At 42.9% G+C, this 19196-nt stretch overlaps 2 protein-coding genes across 2 annotated transcripts; both read right to left on the bottom strand.

The window, feature by feature from the left end:
• Window positions 1-959: 959 nt before the first annotated feature.
• On the bottom strand, window positions 960-12437 carry LOC115145003 (glutamate--cysteine ligase regulatory subunit-like). Its single transcript, XM_029686194.2, has 7 exons — window positions 12171-12437; window positions 11231-11299; window positions 3829-3913; window positions 3048-3104; window positions 2367-2569; window positions 2160-2274; window positions 960-2039 (listed from the first exon to the last, which is right to left on the bottom strand). The coding sequence occupies exons 1-7, from the start codon at window positions 12294-12296 to the stop codon at window positions 1870-1872; spliced, it is 825 nt and encodes a 274-aa protein (XP_029542054.1). The 5' UTR covers window positions 12297-12437; the 3' UTR covers window positions 960-1869.
• Window positions 12438-14150: 1713 nt separating this feature from the next.
• Window positions 14151-18396, bottom strand: mrpl55 (mitochondrial ribosomal protein L55). Its single transcript, XM_029686192.2, has 3 exons — window positions 18209-18396; window positions 14705-14906; window positions 14151-14568 (listed from the first exon to the last, which is right to left on the bottom strand). Exons 1-3 carry the CDS (start codon window positions 18250-18252, stop codon window positions 14419-14421), a joined length of 396 nt encoding a protein of 131 aa, XP_029542052.2. The 5' UTR covers window positions 18253-18396; the 3' UTR covers window positions 14151-14418.
• Between the last annotated feature and the right edge of the window lie 800 nt (window positions 18397-19196).

The raw sequence follows: 19196 nt of genomic DNA, 5'->3' as shown, positions 1-19196 counted from the left end.
CATTTCACCACTCACGCCACCCTGACTGCGTGGCAACAAACGACAAGCATCATAAACACCAGGAATCTTCCCCTTCACTTGGTCAACTTTTACAAGCAAAACGATTCACATTTCTTGCCCACATTAGTTTAATGCGGATTCTCCCTCTGACCAGCAGAAACACACAATTATCACAAGATCACTTCTGGTTACCTTCACCGATTCAACAGCACCCAGCAGTTTTCACCACAAATGGATCAGCCAAAAGGCAAAGGGTCCACTGTTTCCAAAAACTTCACTCCTATCAGACTCATCTTTATCCTGACCCCCGGTGCTCCGAGACCTTCACCACACCTACCGCCTCCGATACTTCGACCTCATTCACTTCCAGTTTGCCTCCTGTCTTCAGCTCACTTTTCTTACACCTTTTTTTAAACATAGTTTTTAACCAACTCAATCTCATTCTCTCTCCCCGACCTCCTCTGCCTCTCTTTCTTCCTCCATTCCTCCTCCCCTGTATTCCAAGTATTTTTCACCTTATAATACTGCACTTCTCCTGACATACATCTTATTCTTGCCTTCTCAAGGGACACCATTTAACCGGCTGTCACAATCTCTGCACAACCGGCACAAACCCCTCGGGCTGTAGTGCATCCCACCTATAAAGCAGCTACTTCATCTTGATGGTCTTCTTTAGCAAATGCTACCGCAAAGCGGTTCCATTACAAACAAGCAAGCTCTTCCAACCACCATCTAGCTTCTTCGATCAAAACCCGACCAATCGAATTGCGATGCATGCTAAGGAACAAACATATTTGTGTGGATCACAGTACTCCAATGAGACTATAGTCTAGTAAAGTTTATCATTTGAGGAGGATTTATTTTAAAGATACTCCCCCCCCCTGTTTTTATGTGATCTGAAAGAAATGGATAGTGATCATGTGCACCCATCTCTTCCAATGAACACAAAACACTTCAAAAGTGTTTAATCATTTAATAAACCCAATAGAACAATACAGAAAATGGTAACATTAAATATATTAATTATTACAGTACAATATAGAGAACTCAAACTTCTTAGGATTGTGCACCCTGCCTGGAAGAAATGCCATGATTAATAAATAAGACATCCACCCAGACACTTCAGAGCTTAGAATTCATTTTCCATGCCAATCTGGAATACTCCAGTACTATCACGTACACGATAAAGGTGTCAAGCCTACTATGAACGTAAACCTCATTTGGGGATATTTCTCATATTACCACTTAGATAGGGACACATTTTCTAATAAGTATGAGCAGTTAGGGGTATAGGACAAATCATATCCTGGTATACCCGGTCAGTAGCACTGGGCTTAAAAAATATATATTTATACAAAGACTTGCCAAGACAACACTTTAACATCCATAAAGTTGTTTCTAAAAATCAAATCACTACCGTACACTAAATCAAGAGAAGTTCATGAAATAACCATACATTTTTCACTCATCAGAAATCTATTGGAATTAGGCTCTTGTCCCCACTATACAGGGTGCCAGTATTATACAGTAGAAAACAGAAGGAGCTGTTCATACACATCAGAGCGCACTAGGACTTTACATCTCTCGCTCTGTGGCTTTAACAACCGATCCAAAGTACTCACCTCTACATAATGTAAAAATATCATGGGACATTTCCGTAGTGGGTTAGAGGCTGTTTAACCTTTGAACTGCTTTGCAATCATTCTAACATTGTACTAAAACAAGGTGATCCATCTAAACAATTGAATTATTTCTGTGGTTCCAATTCAGTTTTGTAGCAGTGTTTGTTAAAGATTTAGCTACCTATGTACCCGTCTTAAATACATTGGACATGAGTAACATCTGAATAACAGATTTTCAGAGGACATGCTACAGGTTGTTTCTCTTTGAGTGAACAAGGTAGCCTTTTGCTTTGATGATACCCCTGCTTTTGACAATGATGGAGTAGCGCAAAACCCACTCCAACCTCCAGTCTGCTACCTTCAGGTCCTGAGTGCTCTCCTGCACTGCCTCCTGGAAGCTGGCAGCAGTAATCAGTTCTACAGGAAAATACAATGTGTTAATTCAGTGCCCCTCAGAGCACACACAGCCTTTCCTTAACATGTATTATCTGATTATACAGTGAAAAGATTACAAATTGAAATGATCACAATCTTCACCTTTTGGGTCATTATGAGTCAGTAGCTGAATGTCAAACTCCTTTGCAAAAGCAGTCAGGTCAGGGGGCATCACACAGCAGGAGGCCAGATTCACCTGGTTACTGCTGGGTTTCACCTAGACCAGGAGAAAATACAACAATTCAAAACCCCAAATACACCAACGCTAACCTACAACAATCTGATGGTCTCGTCAGCATCACCACTCACCTGGGCCCAGTTGTAGAGCTGCTCCAGGAGCTCCTTGTCCAGGTCGGAGGTTCCGATGGCAGCGATCTTGTGGCTCTGCACCAAGCCCTCCAGCTCCGTCCAGGCAGGCTGCAGGTTCTCCAGGGTCTGGCTCTCCCCCTCAGGCAGAACAGGGGGTGCAATGATCACCAAGTCCAGCTGGGACACAGCCAAGGCCTGACAAGCTGTCACAAACAGTCTTATGAGCATGAAACTAGTATACAGTCAGTGCATACTTCTTAAAGCTGATATCTGTAAAAGGGGAAACAGTGCCTTTGTTTTACTTAGATGAAACAGAGAAGAGGAGCTTCCAGTAGCGTGGTAAAAAAAATACACAGCTCAGTACATATTCTGGTGTTCTACCGCACATTCAATAATGTCAGGGAAAAAAAGTTTGTTTTTTGAAGTGATCAACATCTTTGTTGTTGTAATATCCCAAACAGACGTGATAGCTTCTGCCTGTACGGATTTCATCTTTCAAATACAACAAATTGAGGTAAGGAAAGGAGTTGGCATGCCAACAAAAGCAGTTCACCGATATTAAAGTCTGTTGCATTTTTATTTGACACGGTCAGGTCTACAGACAACCGCCTGTGCCAAATGACTTTTCCGTACAGTCACCGAGTCAGTGGTCCTTTGCTGTTTTGTAAATGTAATACTCACACTTATCGACTGCATCTTTGATTGAAGAGAGGTCTGCCTCGCAAATAAATAGTTTCACTGTAAAGCAAGAATATGGACATGTTAATAAAAACAAACAATCAGTAAGACACCATGAATGGTATTTTTGTCATGAAATTCACACACTGGGCTCATAATTCCTTATGCCAATGCCACACCAAACTATGGTATCAAAGCAGGGTTCCCAAACTTTCAGGCCAGGGACCCCTTTCTGATAGCAAATTCATCAGGGACCCCCCTCATAATCAGAACACAACTCAAGTGAGATAAAAAATAGCATACAAAGAGTTCTACTGTGACTTTGGCAATACATGGCCCAACGAAACAAGTCTCCATCCCTGGGAAGGAACATTATAAAAACCCATTTCTTGGCACGGAGAGAACATTTGGGAGTGTTCAAGCACATTTCCTTCAATTCCACAGATATTGTCGAGGGGCAGAGAGATTTTCTGGTTGTTGAAGCTAATATCCTGCAATTCTTCACATTTTGCAATGAGGCAGAGAGAAAATATTGCAGTTATGAAAAAAATGAAAAAAGAAAAGAATTGTGGAATACTGTAGATACCAATATCCCTGTATGTCTCCCAGGCCCATGCTGCCCAGGGTTAAGAATATAACATTTTAGACTAATAATTGCATTGTATTACACCCTCTAAACTTACTCCAGGGATCCCTTGGCCATTAAAAAAAAGTCATAATTATGTAAAAAAGTGGGGTCCATGTGCCACTGAGAACCCCCTGTCATAGAATACCAGTAACTCACCAGAGACCTTCAGCTCCTCCCTTTCTTCAGGTGTGATTGCTTCTGTAGCTTGAGGGATGGAGCAGTCAATGGTGTCTGGTAGGTCCTACATTTACAACAAACGTGTTAGTCAAAGAAAAAGAGAAAGCTTAAAAATACAAAGAAAAAAAGCAACATCAATATTGTCTTAACTTTGTCCAAATACAAACACATGCTTTTGATTTCACAAACTTGTGGAATTTCATTGCAGGGAACATAAGCTTTGACTTTGTGTATGTAAGACCCCCCCCGCTGTACTCACTGAGCGTGTGGAAGCAGATTAGCTGACCCCAGCCGAAAAGCAACAGGGCAAAGCCACTCAAACTTCACAACAGAAGCACATGTAGAACCTTTCACAGCCAACTTTGCATGAATGATTACTATGACAGTTCCCTTTCATCAGTCTGATAAATTCATTGCGGTCAATCAACGTGCAGCTATTTTGTTTTCCCAGCAGAAGAACGCAATTGCATAGTAGTATCGTAACATTGCGACTACTGTGAGCTCCAAAAGTATTGGGACAGTGACTTTTTTCCTGTTGTTTTGGATGTTTACGCCACATATCGGGTAAACTGTTTGGAAATTACAGCACCTTCTGCACATAGTCCCCACATTTTATCAAAAGTATTGGGACAAATTCACTTATGCGTATTAAAAGTAGTCAAAAAAGTTTAGTATTTGGTGTAATTTCTAGCACGCAATGACTACATCAAGCTTGTGACTCTACAAACTTGTTGGATGCATTTGCAGTTTGTTTTGGTGATGTTTCAGCCCAATATAAATTAATGTAGGGTCATTTTGGATTCACTTTCATTGTAAATAAGAATGTTTCTAAACAATTCTACATTAACAAAGATGCTACCATTACAGATTATCATGAATGAATCGTGAATAATGATGCGTGAGAAAGTTAGAAGCAACGCACTATTTCTAAACAGTTTGCCCGATATGGATGAAAATACCCTCAAATTAAAGCGGACAGTCTACACCTTAACATACACATAGTCATTGTATAATTTCAATTCCAAAGCGCTGGAGTACAGAGCCAAAACAAACAATGTGTCACTGTCCCAATACTTTGAGCTCCCTGTATAACTCCTGTTCCCTGAAGGAGGGAAACGAGTGACAACATACTATGGGGAGTCGCACACGCCTGACTTCAGTTTAAAGATCTACAATCATGCCTCGCAGGGCCAATGAAATCTATGCCTCGCTGGAAGCCCCGCCTTGCACATCTGAAAAGCGCGAGGTTCGGATTCATTCCTTCAATTTTAATACCACTCTTCACGAGCCCAGGGACGGGTGGCCAAACAGGTGTTGTGCCTCGTTTCCCCTCCTTCAGGGATCAGTTGTTATAGTCATAACGTTACGCTCCCTTTCAGTTAGTCAACTTCGGTACAACAAACTACGGTCACTGCCCAAGCTGAATGAAGTGGCCCATGGCAGAGCACCCAGACCTGACCCAGCCAGATGCGTCAGTCTGGGTATTGCAAACACCTAGTGACTTTCCCCTGTCCATAAGCACACTGTGGGATACACTGAGAGCAGTGACTAACGATAAAACTTCAAGAACATTTTTAAAAAGTGTGGCGATGCCCAACTGTCCGCAACACAAATATCTCCTACAGTCAATCCTTTAAACAACAGCCAAGACACTGTCAGACCCCTGGTGGGGTAGCAAGTACACCGCTAGGGAACACTTGCTGCAATGTGCCAGGGAGATATCCTCTACAATCCAGAGTGTCCTGACATGAGCTAGATTAGCAAAACAGACAAAAAGCTGGTCACATAACAATTCAGTGCATGTGCATAAAGCTCACACCGGACACAGGGCATATAACCTTTGTTTCTCTTCAGAGCAAAAGGAGGAGATGAAAAGGGAAATCGCTCAAAGCTAAGGACCTGTAGGACATTGCCATGACTTCCGGGGCTAAGGCTGCATTTGGAAACAATGTCACCTTAGTCGCCCGGGGCAAACAAAGTACAGGAAGGGTGTACGGATAACACGTGGAGGTCTCCAACATATTTCGCTGAGGCCAAAGTCATGAGTAGGGAGGTTTTGTAGAAGGATCTTCAGCACCACCAACTCCAGAGACTCAAAAGGGGACACACAGTGCCCCAAAAACCAGCACCAAGTCCCACGTGGGCGCAATAGGTTTAGAGACTGTGTACCCCTTTCAGGAACTGCACAATGTCCCCGGTGTGGCTCCGTCAATTCCCACACGACACACCCACATAGCGATCATGTACACTTTTAAAGTAGAGAAAGCCTGTCCCTGCTCGAATAGCTCCTTTAGGAACATATGGATGTACCTCAGAGCACTGAAAAGGAACCAGCACGCCATCTTATCAACAGAGCTCAAACACTTTTAAATGCATAAAGTCCTCACGTGGAAGCGCACTTGTGGACTGAATGGTAGCAATAACATTCGGGAGGTAAATCTCTAGCCATCAGATTAGCCCTTTCAGGGGCCAGGCAGAAAATAACCAAATCCTTACACGCCAAACCTGCCTGTGCACCTGGCACAACAGGTTCCCGTGCAACGGGCGTGGCCACAGATCCCCGCCTAAAAAGGTGAATGATCTCCGCGAACCAAGGCTGCTTGGGCTGCTTTCAGTCATTTATCCAGAGAAACTTACAGTAGCACGTGCATACATTTTCATACTGGTCTCCAATGGGAATAGAACCGACCACCCTGGTGTTTGATGCGCCATGCTCTACCAATTGAGCCACACAGGACCTCCACAGCAACAGGGTATGAGCCTAGGTGAGGCGGGGAGGGACCGTGTGTCCCACGCCTTCTGATGGATGCAACCGTCATCATGATGGCTCTGACCAGCACATGCCGGCCTGACAAACGAGGGAAGCAGCGCCAGAGCGCTACGTACAGTGTCAGAAGTTCCAGGTAACTAATATGCCAGGCACTCCGACACCGTCCATACTCCCTGAATTGAGTAACCCTCGCACAGCTCGCCCCACCCGGGGGGGGGGGGAAACGTCTGTCGTGACCATATTGCAGAACACCCGGACCATGAGAAACCCTTGTGACAGTAGCCAGCGATCCCTCCACTGGGCTAGTGCCCTGAAGGCAAGTCAAGGATACATGAATCGAGAGGTTTAGGTGGCAATATGTATCCAAGCTCATGGCTAGCAACCAGCACTGGAACAGTCACAACAATAGTCCCAGGGGAATGACCACTATCATAGAAGCCATCAACCTCAGTAGGATCAGAAATTGGTGAAAAACTACTGTGCGCCCCAACCTAAACTGGGCCAAGCAGAGCTGAAACCCGGACAACCTCCCCGGGGGTAGAAAAGCGCTATTAACAATTTTCCAGACCCCTTGTGGACAAAGCCAACTTATTACTCTCACTATGAGGAGAAATGGTATACCCCTTGAGCCCTGTGAACACCATGGAACGTGGGGTAACAGAGGAGCTTTAAACATGGACTAAATTCCAAACTAAATTGTGCTTCCGTGAGACTATAGCCTGGATGAAGCCCGGTGCCCCCACGTTTGGTTACGGCCAAACTGACATCACCGAAATGTTTTTGTTTAGGGTCTCACCGTTGCGCAGACCCGTGAGAAGGCCCCTCACTCCAGGGGTTACCCATGCCCAGTGTTCGGAGGCAGCTTCATCATTGAAGGTGCCCGCAAGCCCCACTTCCTTCACTCTAGGAATGTGATTGCCTTCACGCCGGAGGAAAGCTAGTAAGCTTAATTTGCCGGAAGTTATGCATGCTAGCCGACGTAAGCCATGAGGCTTTTAGTCTAAACTAGCTAGCCTCAGATCGCAGCACGGTCCATTTAGACTAACCAAGCGATGTAATGCTAGACCGGAGCTACCCAAGCAATTCTACCCAAACACCGCTAGGAAGGCGTAATAGCTAGCAGTTACTAGCTTAACTGGCTAGCACGCTATGCATCGCTTTAGGGAAACACCAAGCTCTCTAAAGAATGCTCCACGATTGTCAAGAGAACCTGCGCCACAAACGAGTAAGGGAACAGTGACAGCGGTCTCCTTATCTCGCACATGAACTGATTTGAGTGAGGGCAGCCTAAGCATGCACAGAGCCAAGTCATACAAGACAACTAATTTGAAGAACTAATTGTATGGGATTAGGAAATTTATGAGAACCATACAAACCTCAACACACAATGTCCAGGGGGTGAGCACGTTTTGTTAGCGCAATGTTAGACAGTCTCATGTTCTAATTGTTTGTTTTAGTAGCGCAAATCATTCCTGTTCACACCGAGGTGAAGAACAGAATAATTTAAGGAATGAATCTGAGCCTTATCACCCAGTGATGTGACTAACGTACGGAAGCCATCACAAGTCCATCTTGGTACTCCTCCCCATTGTCATTTTTTTAAAGAAAGCTATAAAAATGCTTTTATTAATGTCTATTTTTTTTTTTTACATATTTATTCTATTAGACAACTTAATTTCAATATACTTTTAAATTACATGATCTAAACAAAAAAAATATACACAAAGAACAAAACGTAAGACAACGACCAACAATTTTACAAAATTACAGTTCATAGGGAAATCAGTCAATAAATTCATTAAGCCCTTATCTATGGATTTCACACGACTGGGCTGGAGTGCAGCCATGGTTGGGCCTTGTAGGGCATAGGCCCACCCACTCGGGAGCCAGGCCCAGCCAATCAAAATGAGTTTTTCCCCACAAAAGGGGCTTTATTACTGACGGAAATACTCAGTTTCATCAGCTGTCCAGGTGGCTGTCTCAGACGATCTCGCAGTTAAAGATGCCAGATTTGGAGATCCTGGGCTGACGTGGTTACACGTGGTCTGCGGTTCTGAGGCCGGTTGGACGTATTGCCAAACATTCAAATCTCTGGCAATAGTTATGGTGGACATTCCTGTAGTCCGCATGCCAATTGCACACTCCCTCTACTTGAGACATCTGTGGCATTGTGTTGTGTGACAAAACTGCACATTTTAGAGAGTAGCCTTTTATTGTCGCTAGCACAAGGTACACCTGTTTAATTCACTTCTTGATATGCCACACCTGTCAGGTGGATGGATTATTTTGGCAAAGGAGAAATGCTCACTAACAGGGATGTAAACAAATTTGGGCACAACATTTGAGAAATAAGACTTTTTTGCCTATGGAACACTCATGGGATCTTTTATTTCAGCTCATGAAACATGGGACCAACACTTTACATGTTGCGTTTATATTTTTGTTCAGTGTGTGTGTGTGTGTGTATATATACACTGCTCAAAAAAAATCAAGGGAACACTAAAATAACACATCCTAGATCTGAATGAGTGAAATATTCTTATTAAATACTTTTTTCTTTACATAGTTGAATGTGCTGACAACAAAAATCACAGAAATTATCAATGGAAATCAAATTTATCAACCTATGGAGCTCTGGATTTGGAGTCACACTCAAAATTAAAGTGGAAAACCACACTACAGGCTGATCCAACTTTGATGTAATGTCCTTAAAACAAGTCAAAATGAGGCTAGTAGTGTGTGTGGCCTCCACGTGCCTGTATGACCTCCCTACAACGTCTGGGCATGCTCCTGATGAGGTGGCGGTTGGTCTCCTGAGGGATCTCCTCCCAGACCTGGACTAAAGCATCCGCCAACTGCTGGACAGTCTGTGGTGTAATGTGGCGTTGGTGGATGGAGTGAGACATGATGTCCCAGATGTGCTCAATTGGATTCAGGTCTGGGGAACGGGCGGGCCAGTCCATAGCATCAATGCCTTCCTCTTGCAGGAACTGCTGACACTCCAGCCACATGAGGTCTAGCATTGTCTTGCATTAGGAGGAACCCAGGGCTAACCGCACCAGCATATGGTCTCACAAGGGGTCTGAGGATCTCATCTCGGTACCTAATGGCAGTCAGGCTACCTCTGGCGAGCACATGGAGGGCTGTGCGGCCTCCCAAAGAAATGCCACCCCACACCATGACTGACCCACCGCCAAACCGGTCATGCTGGAAGATGTTCCAGGCAGCAGAACGTTCTCCATGGCGTCTCCAGACTGTCACATGTGCTCAGTGTGAACCTGCTTTCATCTGTGAAGAGCACAGGGCGCCAGTGGCGAATTTGCCAATCTTGGTGTTCTCTGGCAAATTAAAAACGTCCTGCACGGTGTTGGGCTGTAAGCACAACCCCCACCTGTGGACGTCGGGCCCTCATACCACCCTCATGGAGACTGTTTCTGACCGTTTAAGCAGACACATGCACGTGTGGTCTGCTGGAGGTCATTTTGCAGGGCTCTGGCAGTGCTCCTCCTTGCACAAAGGCGGAGGTAGCGATCCTGCTGCTGGGTTGTTGCCCTCCTACGGCCTCCTCCCTGTCTCCTAATGTACTGGCCTGTCTCCTGGTAGCGCCTCCATGCTCTGGACACTATGCTGACAGACACAGCAAACCTTCTTGCCACAGCTCGCATTGATGTGCCATCCTGGATGAGCTGCACTACCTGAGCCACTTGTGTGGGTTGTAGACTCAGCCTCATGCTACCACTAGAGTGAAAGCACTGCCAGCATTCAAAAGTGACCAAAACAGGAAGCAAAGGAACTGAGAAGTGGTCTGTGGTCCCCACCTGCAGAACCACTCCTTTATTGGGGGATGTCTTGTTAATTGCCTATAATTTCCACCTGTTGTCTATCCCATTTGTACAACAGCATGTGAAATGCATTGTTAATCAGTGTTGCTTCCTACGTGGACAGTTTGAGTTCACAGAAGTGTGATTGACTTGGAGTTACATTGTGTTGTTTAAGTGTTGACTTAATTTTTTTGAGCATTGTATATAAAAGAGTACTAATGTTACTGGCCCCACTACAACAAAAATGCATGTCATTTGGTCCTTGAAACATTTAATTGAAATACTATAGAATTCTGTTCATTCCTATGGAGGACTATTCCAACTGGGGAGTGCCAATATGGCCAACCAGGGCTTCAAAGCCTCTCAATGGCCAATACATAACATCAGCAATCCAGGATTTATATACATTATTGTTATCACCTGTGGAAGGCTTCCAGCGAGACAGGATTTCATTGACCTTGTCAGGTGTGATTGTAGATCCTTTAACTCTAGTCGCAAGAGTGTGACTCCCCATAGTATGTTGTACCAAACTTGACTGACTGAAAGGGAACCAATGGTTACACAATTGTTTTTCATTATGGGTCCATCCCTGCTAGATGATGTAAAATGTTAGCAGGTACTGTAGACACTTGGTCACTATGGGAACTTGGTAAACAGGGATTATGGACACTTGATACTGTTTGGATGTTGGTGAAAAGCTGGTATGTAGCCATGTGTGTAATAAAATATGCATGGGAAATACAACTATGTGGTATAGAGTAGTGAGTGTGTGGACGGAGTGATGTCTCACCGTTGGTGAAGTTGTTGGTGGTATGGTGGCACACCACTCATTAAGAGTGGCTCGAACACAGTCTTGAATCTGTAATGCAAAAAAATGTTTGAGGGGACTAAATTAATAGCAGTGCTAACAGGGTTGCTATAAACACTTGTAACTGTGTAGGCCTTTCATGGACACCTACAGATCATGCAAAGATGCTAAATTATCTAAAATTACTTTGAAAGATGTCATATGGAAAGTATATGATTATTTTGTACACTGCTGGGCACAATGGGTGATTTGAACAGCATGAAAATGTGTGGCCAGAGCTATAGCATGTTATACAATAACTATGAAATGCTGCAGGGAGAGTCTTAGTTACACTTATGAGAGTCAGGTGGTGCACAGCTTCAATGACAGTGGTGTTTGTTCATGCTATATAAAGGCTGGCCTTTTAGAACCTACACATGACAAGTCCTTGTCCTCAAATGTATCATGCATTCTTGAATCTCATTATCAGGTGAATCCTGGCCCAGATACATTTTTTTTTAAAGGTAGGGGCCTGGATCAGAAAAGTATCTGTGACAAACCGATATCTGTATTCCCAGTCATGTGAAATCCATAGATTAGGGCCTAATTTATTTACTTCAAATGGACTGATTTCCTTATATGAAATATAACTAAAATATTTTAAGTTTAATTTTGTTCAATATAGTTAGCTATTGAACGTCGAGGCTATGGTTTTTCAAGATACCTAAATTAACATCTAGCCAGGGGTGTATTCATTCTGCCAATTCTGTTGAAAAACTTTTCTTAAACGGGAGGGAAAGGGATCTACCTGAACTTGTCCGTTTTTGGACCATGGCGATTAATGACTACACTCCAGCTAACTGACCAATGTTGCACTATTTTCTTAAACATCTTACTTCAGCTAGCCAGTCAGTTATGACAGAGTCCCAATGGTCAGTCTTACCTCTTCGCTAGGTGAAGACGGACATTTTTTCTTGAGACGGCTTCGGTTTACTAAATTCCCCGTGTGAAGATACAAAATCGTAGCATGGTTGAGGAGCACCTTAGCACTGGTGGTGTGTTTTTCCATGTGGTGTCCTTGGTAAGTCGATAAATGTATCGTGGTAGAAAGCCTTTATGAACTATTCAGCAACTTCAGTTACTTTATTCTAACAGGAGTGACCTCGTTTCCAAACGGTACCGCTGAATTAGAATGACTTGCATTTGTAGATTATTTAAAACGCCCACATTGTAACCGGGTGTTGTGTGCAAAATCTGGCATGGAGTTCTGGACTCTTTAACCAAGAGATTGTTACAGCTCAGCAATGGTGTTATGACTCACTGTACATTGGAATGTACACTGTAATCATGACACAGCATGTTTCAAGAGACCAGATGTTCCATTTTTTAATTCAACATTCATCCCTTGACCCTAATCAGAGGGCAAACACACCCACACAGAAGACAGTTTGGGCAATAAAAAGTTTAAAGACACAATCAATTTAGTGTATGTAAACTTCTGACTCACTGGAATTGTGATACAGTGAAATAATCTGTCTGTAAACAATTGTTGGAAAAACTACTTGTGTCATGCACAAAGTAGATGTCCTAACCGACTTGCCAAAACTATAGTTTATTAACAAATTTGTGGAGTGGTTGAAAAACTAGTTTTAATGACTCCAACCTAAGTGTATGTAAACTTCCCACTTCAACTGTATAACTACTCCTGTCTATACAGAATTAAATTAAATCACTCAAAATACTTCACCAGAAAGCATGATTTAGCCAGATGAATCGAGGATCATTAGCTTTTCTTTGGGGGGGGGGCAGAGAGTGTGGAAATAGGCCTGGCTGATTATTGACTTGAGGCGGTCAGTGAAAAGCATCTAAAATATGCTACATTACCGCTGCTTGGATATCTCAATACAAAATCATTAATATGGAGTTGTTCCCCCTTTTGCTGCTATATCAGCCTCCACTCTTCTAGGAAGGCTTCCATTTCTGTATGGATCTTGCTTTGTGCACAGGGATATTGTCATGCTGAAGCAGGAAAGGGCCTTCCCCAAACTGTTGCCACAAAGTTGGAAGCACAGAATCATCTAGAATGTCATTGTATGCTGTTGCTTTAAGATTTCCTTTCACTGGAACTAAGGGGCCTAGCCCGAATCATGAAAAACAGCCCCAGACCATTATTCCTCCTCCACCACACTTCACTGACACTATGCATCGGGGTAGGTAGCGTTCTACTGGCATCCGCCAAACCCAGATTCGACCGGCCTGATGGTGAAGCATGATTCATCACTGCTCAAGAGTCCAATGGCGACAAGCTTTACACAACTCCAGCCGACACTTGGCATTACACATGGTGATCTTAGGCTTGTGTGGCTGCTCGGCCATGGAAACACATTTCATGAAGCTCCCGACGAACAGTTCTTATGCAGACAGATCGGTTGAAATGGTAGTATAAATTGTAAGCTTGCCCAAACTTGAAACTCACGCGCCGCCTATGAAGTCGTCTTTTCCATGGTCGAATTTTGCCTATAGGCTACTTTGAAGCAAAGTAAGACCTGCCTCATAATATGAAGTAAAACATTCAGATTTCAAACAATGAATTTCAAAATGCATCCTGCCTCCAGCTCACATTGTAGCGTGGTGGTGACACGCTGATAGCCTTTTGCCTGCACTTGAATGTTGAATGGGAGGTGAGCTTCAATTAGGCTACGAGTTGAGAAATAAAAAATAGTAGGCCTAGCTCTTTTTAATTGTACACCAAAACTATTTAACATGCAATTGCATTTACAATTGTTGTGCAATGGGCTTATAAAAGCACATTTTACTCTTGCAGTAAGCAACTGAGGAGCTGCAGGAGGAATCCCACTCAAAATAAGCTCTGTATGCTGTGTGAGTGATAGTTATGTTGGATAAATCAGATAGGCTACATGACTAACGCAAATACACATGCCAATTTTATTCCACTATATTATGCAAATTAACCTATAGACCGATAAGAATGATGGTCAAATGTATTTCCATCAATGAATAAATAACATTTTGCAATGGGAGTTTTTTTCCTACCAGTCATTTTGGACTGCAACAGTTTTATTTAACAGCTTTTCATTGATTAATTTGTTTTCCAAAAGCTGACAATTGTTGGCTAACCGAAAACCCTGATTGGCAGAATAGTCAAAGTTAAATAGCTACAACAGGCTCTATCACTTCTTCCAAAACTTGCTGTAATCATCCACTTTGAAATCATCTTCGAATTCCACTGTCCTCTGCTTAACAGCTCCCTTCCTGGGATCCCGCTTCCGCATTCTCATTTTCCTTTCTTCCTCTGAGAGTGTACTGATGTCCACAGGCATCTGAAGAAGGGATACAATACCAAACCCTCACAATCAGTCTCACAATCTGATTAGCATTCAAATGTAGTATTCCTGAAAAGCCAAACACTGCAAAAACAGATAATCCAATTTTTGTTTTCAGTTCAAGGATGCTTACCATGAGTATCCTCTTGGGCTCTTTGTACCTAATGTTAATTGTGGAACCATCGGGTTGTACAAGCAACAGTGGATACAACCGTTCATACTTCTGTCGACTGCTTCGTACAATTGATGTCTTGTTGGAGTTGTGCTGAGTGGTTGTTGTGTGTAAACTTGATACACGAAGGAAATGACTCTGAGCAACCATCTCTTGTAGACATCTAAAAGACAAAACATTCACAATGTTGAAACAATTAGGATCTAGAAAGGACAAACTAATATAAAGGCTTCGTGCAAATGTACTCAGAAGCTTGCCGCGAGCTGCCCAGTGATGCGAGCCTACCAGATGAGCTAAATGCCTTTTATGCTCACTTCGAGGCAAGCATGAGAGCAGTATATCGGGGATAGTATATCCAGAGAGAGACATGATTCCGTGAAACAAAGTATGCTACAGTCCCTGATGTCTATCTGGTAGGAGATCCTCACCCTGAGCTCATCTACTTTATTGTCCAGGGACTGAACATTAACGAGTAATATACTCGGAAGCAGTGGATGGCGAGCTAAAAGTCCGCTCTGAATACCTCTTCTTCACCGGCAGCGTCTTGGAGCAGCTTCTGGGATATTCACTCTGATATCCAAAAGTTATTTCCGGCTTTATGTAATAACAACACAAAAAAAAAACGTTCCGGGCTAACAACGTAAGAAAAAATAAATTACAAATAAATACTGCAAAGTTGCTTAGGAGCTAGAAACAGAGCTTGCTGTTGCTAGTACATTTTTCCTAGGATATAAATATTTGGTTGTTATTTTACCTGGTCCTTTTTTGGCTGGATATTTGTAGAATTTTGACCTATTTTGAGTCATACAAAATCATGTGTTCTCTACTCCAACAATTAATCTGCAGATAAAAGAGGAAAGCTAGTTAGTTTTCTTTGATTAATATCTAAAAATTAAACATTAAATAAAAAACTCTCCTCATTCATCTTTCCGCTTCTTCTGGATTTGATATGGTGGTTGGCAACCAACTTTAAGGTGCATACTACCACCAACTGGACTGGAGTGTGAACCTCTTATCTTTCAATCATGTGGGTTAGTATGCTCATAAAAACCAATGAGTAGTTGGGAAAGGCGGGACATGTAGCACATCAAGCATCTATTTTAGCTCCTGGCTACACAGGCCTGCAGGAGCAGTTTGGATGAAATTATTCACAAACATGCATGTGTACATTTATTTTGCAACACGGACAGTTTAGTCAGCATGTAAGAAATCATTTTTCACTTCTCTCATTGACTTCCCCAAAACCCGGCCTGGTCGGGTTCTATTGAACAAATTCAGGTAGGTCCCTCCCCGTTTAGTTAGTTTCCGTTTAAGAAACGCGTTGCAACAGAATCGTCATAATAAATACACTCCCATGGGTGTATTCATTACGTATTGCAACTGAAACAGTTTACCATTTAAGAACCAAACGGTAGCAAATAAAGCAAAACCTGAATTTGTCCAATAGAAACTTTCGTTTTCTTTGCAAAACGGTTTTGTTGGAATAAACGGTTATAAACGGTTTCTGTTGCAAAACCGACTAAACACTTTGCAACAGAATCGGCATAATGAATACACCCCTGCACAGTGGCCTGTTTTGTATGTTATTTTGGCATTCAAACGTGTCACATCAGTTTACAATGTAAAAAATAAAAAATTAAATTAAGACACATACAAACATGGTCTCTTTTTGCTTTCTTGATCAAGGCTGGTCCAAAATGCAAGTGTTTCAGCCTAGCTCAGTGCTTTCTGTGTTTGTGGGAGAGCCAGCAGAAAATACAGAGCGTAGGGGGTGGTAATGTTCTCTATTTGCGCCGTGATTGGCTCAGTGTTCTGTCACTCATGGGGACACGACATCACCGCAAAATCTACGGGGAGAACTCGAATATTCAAGCCCCTTGGGTACTGCTATAGATTTACATTTGAAGTGCCCATCCAAGTCCGGCTCAAGGTCATTTGCCACAGATAAAATTACATCAAATCACGTTATATTTACCATAGCTTTGATTGGACTGTCAACATCATACTTAGCTAGCAAGCTAAATCTTAGCCAGCAAGCTGGAGAAGAAGTCATCATCATGAATCAAGTCGGCAATCTACTGGCAACCCGTTTTTAGTCCTTGTCATATGAAGAAAAATTATAGATAAAACGTATCGGTGCTCATCAGCAATTGGACATAAAAATTACACAAGAGAAAACACAAATTCAACCTTGTTTCTCCCCCCCCCCAGAGTTCCCAGTTGTCTTGAAGGCACCATAAATCCAGAGAATGTCAGACATTGATGACAATATTTGCCCACAAGAAGGACCACCATGCCACCTTCCTCTTCAAGTGAGCACAACAAGGCTAGTCCAAAAATGTATTGCATGCTGCTGCATAAATGATGTAATATGCCAGGGTGATATGTATACTGTAGCTAAGTAATACTAAGTGTATGTTGTGTGGTAAGCTGTTAGTAGCCCATGTGCCTCACCATTATAATTTGGTCTATTTTCACATCTTAATGAGGCGGCAGATTGCCTGGTGGTTCGAGCATTGAACTAGTAACCAAAAGGTTGCAAGATCAAATCCCCGAGCTGACAAGGTAAAAATCAGTCGTTCTGCCCCAAGAACAAGGCAGTTAACCCACTGTTCTTAGGCCGCCATTGAGCATGCTTTTGCGGCACAGTCGATAGCGTGCCGGACCTCTGGCTCGAAGGTTCGAGACCTGCTCCCTGCCTGTTTCATTACATTGGTGTCGGAAGTGATCGGACCTTGCATCCACGACAGTGCGTGAGCTTGGCCGGTGAGCGCGTTCATGTAAGACGTCCACGACAGTGCGTGAGCTTGGCCGGTGAGCGCGTTCATGTAAGACGTAGAGTCGCAAGCTAGTGCGAGGACGCGCTCTTTGAAAGGAGGGAGTGGTGTAACGACCCTGGGTTTATAAACGCGGAAATCGACTCTGCCGTACAGTCGATATCGCGCCGGACCTCGGGCTTGAAGGTCGAGGGTTCGAGACCTGCTCCCTGCGGTTTCATTACAGTATTGTTACACGGGTTACATGCAAAATCGCCACTCACTTTACTTTGAGTAACGAAAGTATATTGAAGCCAATCACTAAAATAACTGGTTACATGGAGGGATGAATGGCAAGATAGACCGCAACGCCACTCGGGAGCCTAGCCTAAGGCACTGTATCTCAGCGCAAGAGGCGTCACTACAGTCCCTGATTCAAATCCAGGCTGTATCACATCTGGCCGTGTGAATCCCATATTGCGGCGCACAATTGGCCCAGCGTCGTCCGGGGTAGGCCGTCATTGTAAATAAGAATTTGTTCTTAACTGACTTGCCTAGTTAAATAAAGGTAAAAACATGTTTTGTTTTGTTTTAAATTACAGGGCGTTGAATGCGGCTCAAGCCGCAAGTAACGCCCTGGACCAGAGCTACTTGTTATCTAACGTGCGTCCCAATGAATGTCTTCAAAACCAACACTTAGTTTATTTACCTGTTTAAAACACTCTTCGACGTCCATACTTTCTGTAGGGCCATGTCGGATTTTAGCTAGCGTTTTTCTCAACGGAACATGGAATTGTTTGGTATTCTAGCTAGTTATCTCGCTAAACGTTATGTTTTAGATTTCTAAAAGAGAGAACAGGAAGTGGAAGGTCGTGCGCAGTTGTCCCGGTAAATAAACGACGTCAGGAAACAATTACCATCCAAAGGGTTCCTACATGTGATAAACCACGTCAGGAAACACATCCTGCGTGAATACAGTCATTGGTTTGAATCAAATCAAATGTCAACATTTAACAATAATGTAATACAGTTGAGTTTATTAAAGAAGAAATAGTCAACTTCATGCGTAAATGTATACATGATATACTTTATTCCTAGTTATATTAATATGCTCTGTCTGTGTAGTTCAGTCTTGTTTGTGGGCAGGGAACAACAGGCTGAAAAGCTGGCTGGTAATGCTGTAGTATAATACTCATTTCTCTGTAGCGAGAAACAAGGCTCCCTTAACTGTCTCCTCAGTCTTGTTTGTTAATAAATTGCGGATGGTTGAAATATTTTTCTTTACTAATTAATAATACACAGAGTTAATATATGTAAGAATTTCTCACTAATGTTCTTAGATGTTCGGTGATTGCTAAACAGTGTCATCTGTCGTGGTTTTTATCAGCCTTCCGTCAGCTTGGACACTTCAATAGGCCACATGTGCAAAGTCATTCACTTTAATTTAGGTTCACTTTTTTTTATTTTAGCTGAGAAGGAAGGTAGAATTGTAATATTTGGTTACTATATATTAAACAGCTACAATTCATCTGACTTGGTCCAGCCATTCCACCCACAATGAAAATTCGCATTATTGTCATTAACCACTAGAGAGCGCACAACCATAGGATAGTATTGAGTTTTCAATGTGTCAACCAAAGCGCTCTATCACCTCAACTTGAGAAGTGTTACACCGGCAACTCTATTAGGGCTTATTT

The sequence above is a fragment of the Oncorhynchus nerka genome, linkage group LG17 (assembly GCF_034236695.1).
Source record: "Oncorhynchus nerka isolate Pitt River linkage group LG17, Oner_Uvic_2.0, whole genome shotgun sequence".
Lineage (NCBI taxonomy): Eukaryota > Metazoa > Chordata > Actinopteri > Salmoniformes > Salmonidae > Oncorhynchus > Oncorhynchus nerka.
This window is presented reverse-complemented; position numbering and strand designations above follow the sequence as displayed.

Bases quoted from the DNA above. Each gene is read 5' to 3' on its own strand.
- LOC115145003 (XM_029686194.2), bottom strand. From the start codon at position 12,296: ATGGAAAAACACACCACCAGTGCTAAGGTGCTCCTCAACCATGCTACG. The intron at 3,914-11,230 runs GTGAGACATCAC...TTGTAAATGTAG, and splicing joins CACCAACAACTTCACCAACG to GACCTACCAGACACCATTGA. The intron at 3,105-3,828 runs GTGAGTTACTGG...CTTGCTTTACAG, and splicing joins GGAGGAGCTGAAGGTCTCTG to TGAAACTATTTATTTGCGAG.
- mrpl55 (XM_029686192.2), bottom strand. From the start codon at position 18,252: ATGGCCCTACAGAAAGTATGGACGTCGAAGAGTGTTTTAAACAG. The intron at 14,907-18,208 runs GTAAATAAACTA...TTTGTCTTTTAG, and splicing joins TCGAAGAGTGTTTTAAACAG to ATGTCTACAAGAGATGGTTG. The intron at 14,569-14,704 runs GTAAGCATCCTT...TCCCTTCTTCAG, and splicing joins AGCCCAAGAGGATACTCATG to ATGCCTGTGGACATCAGTAC.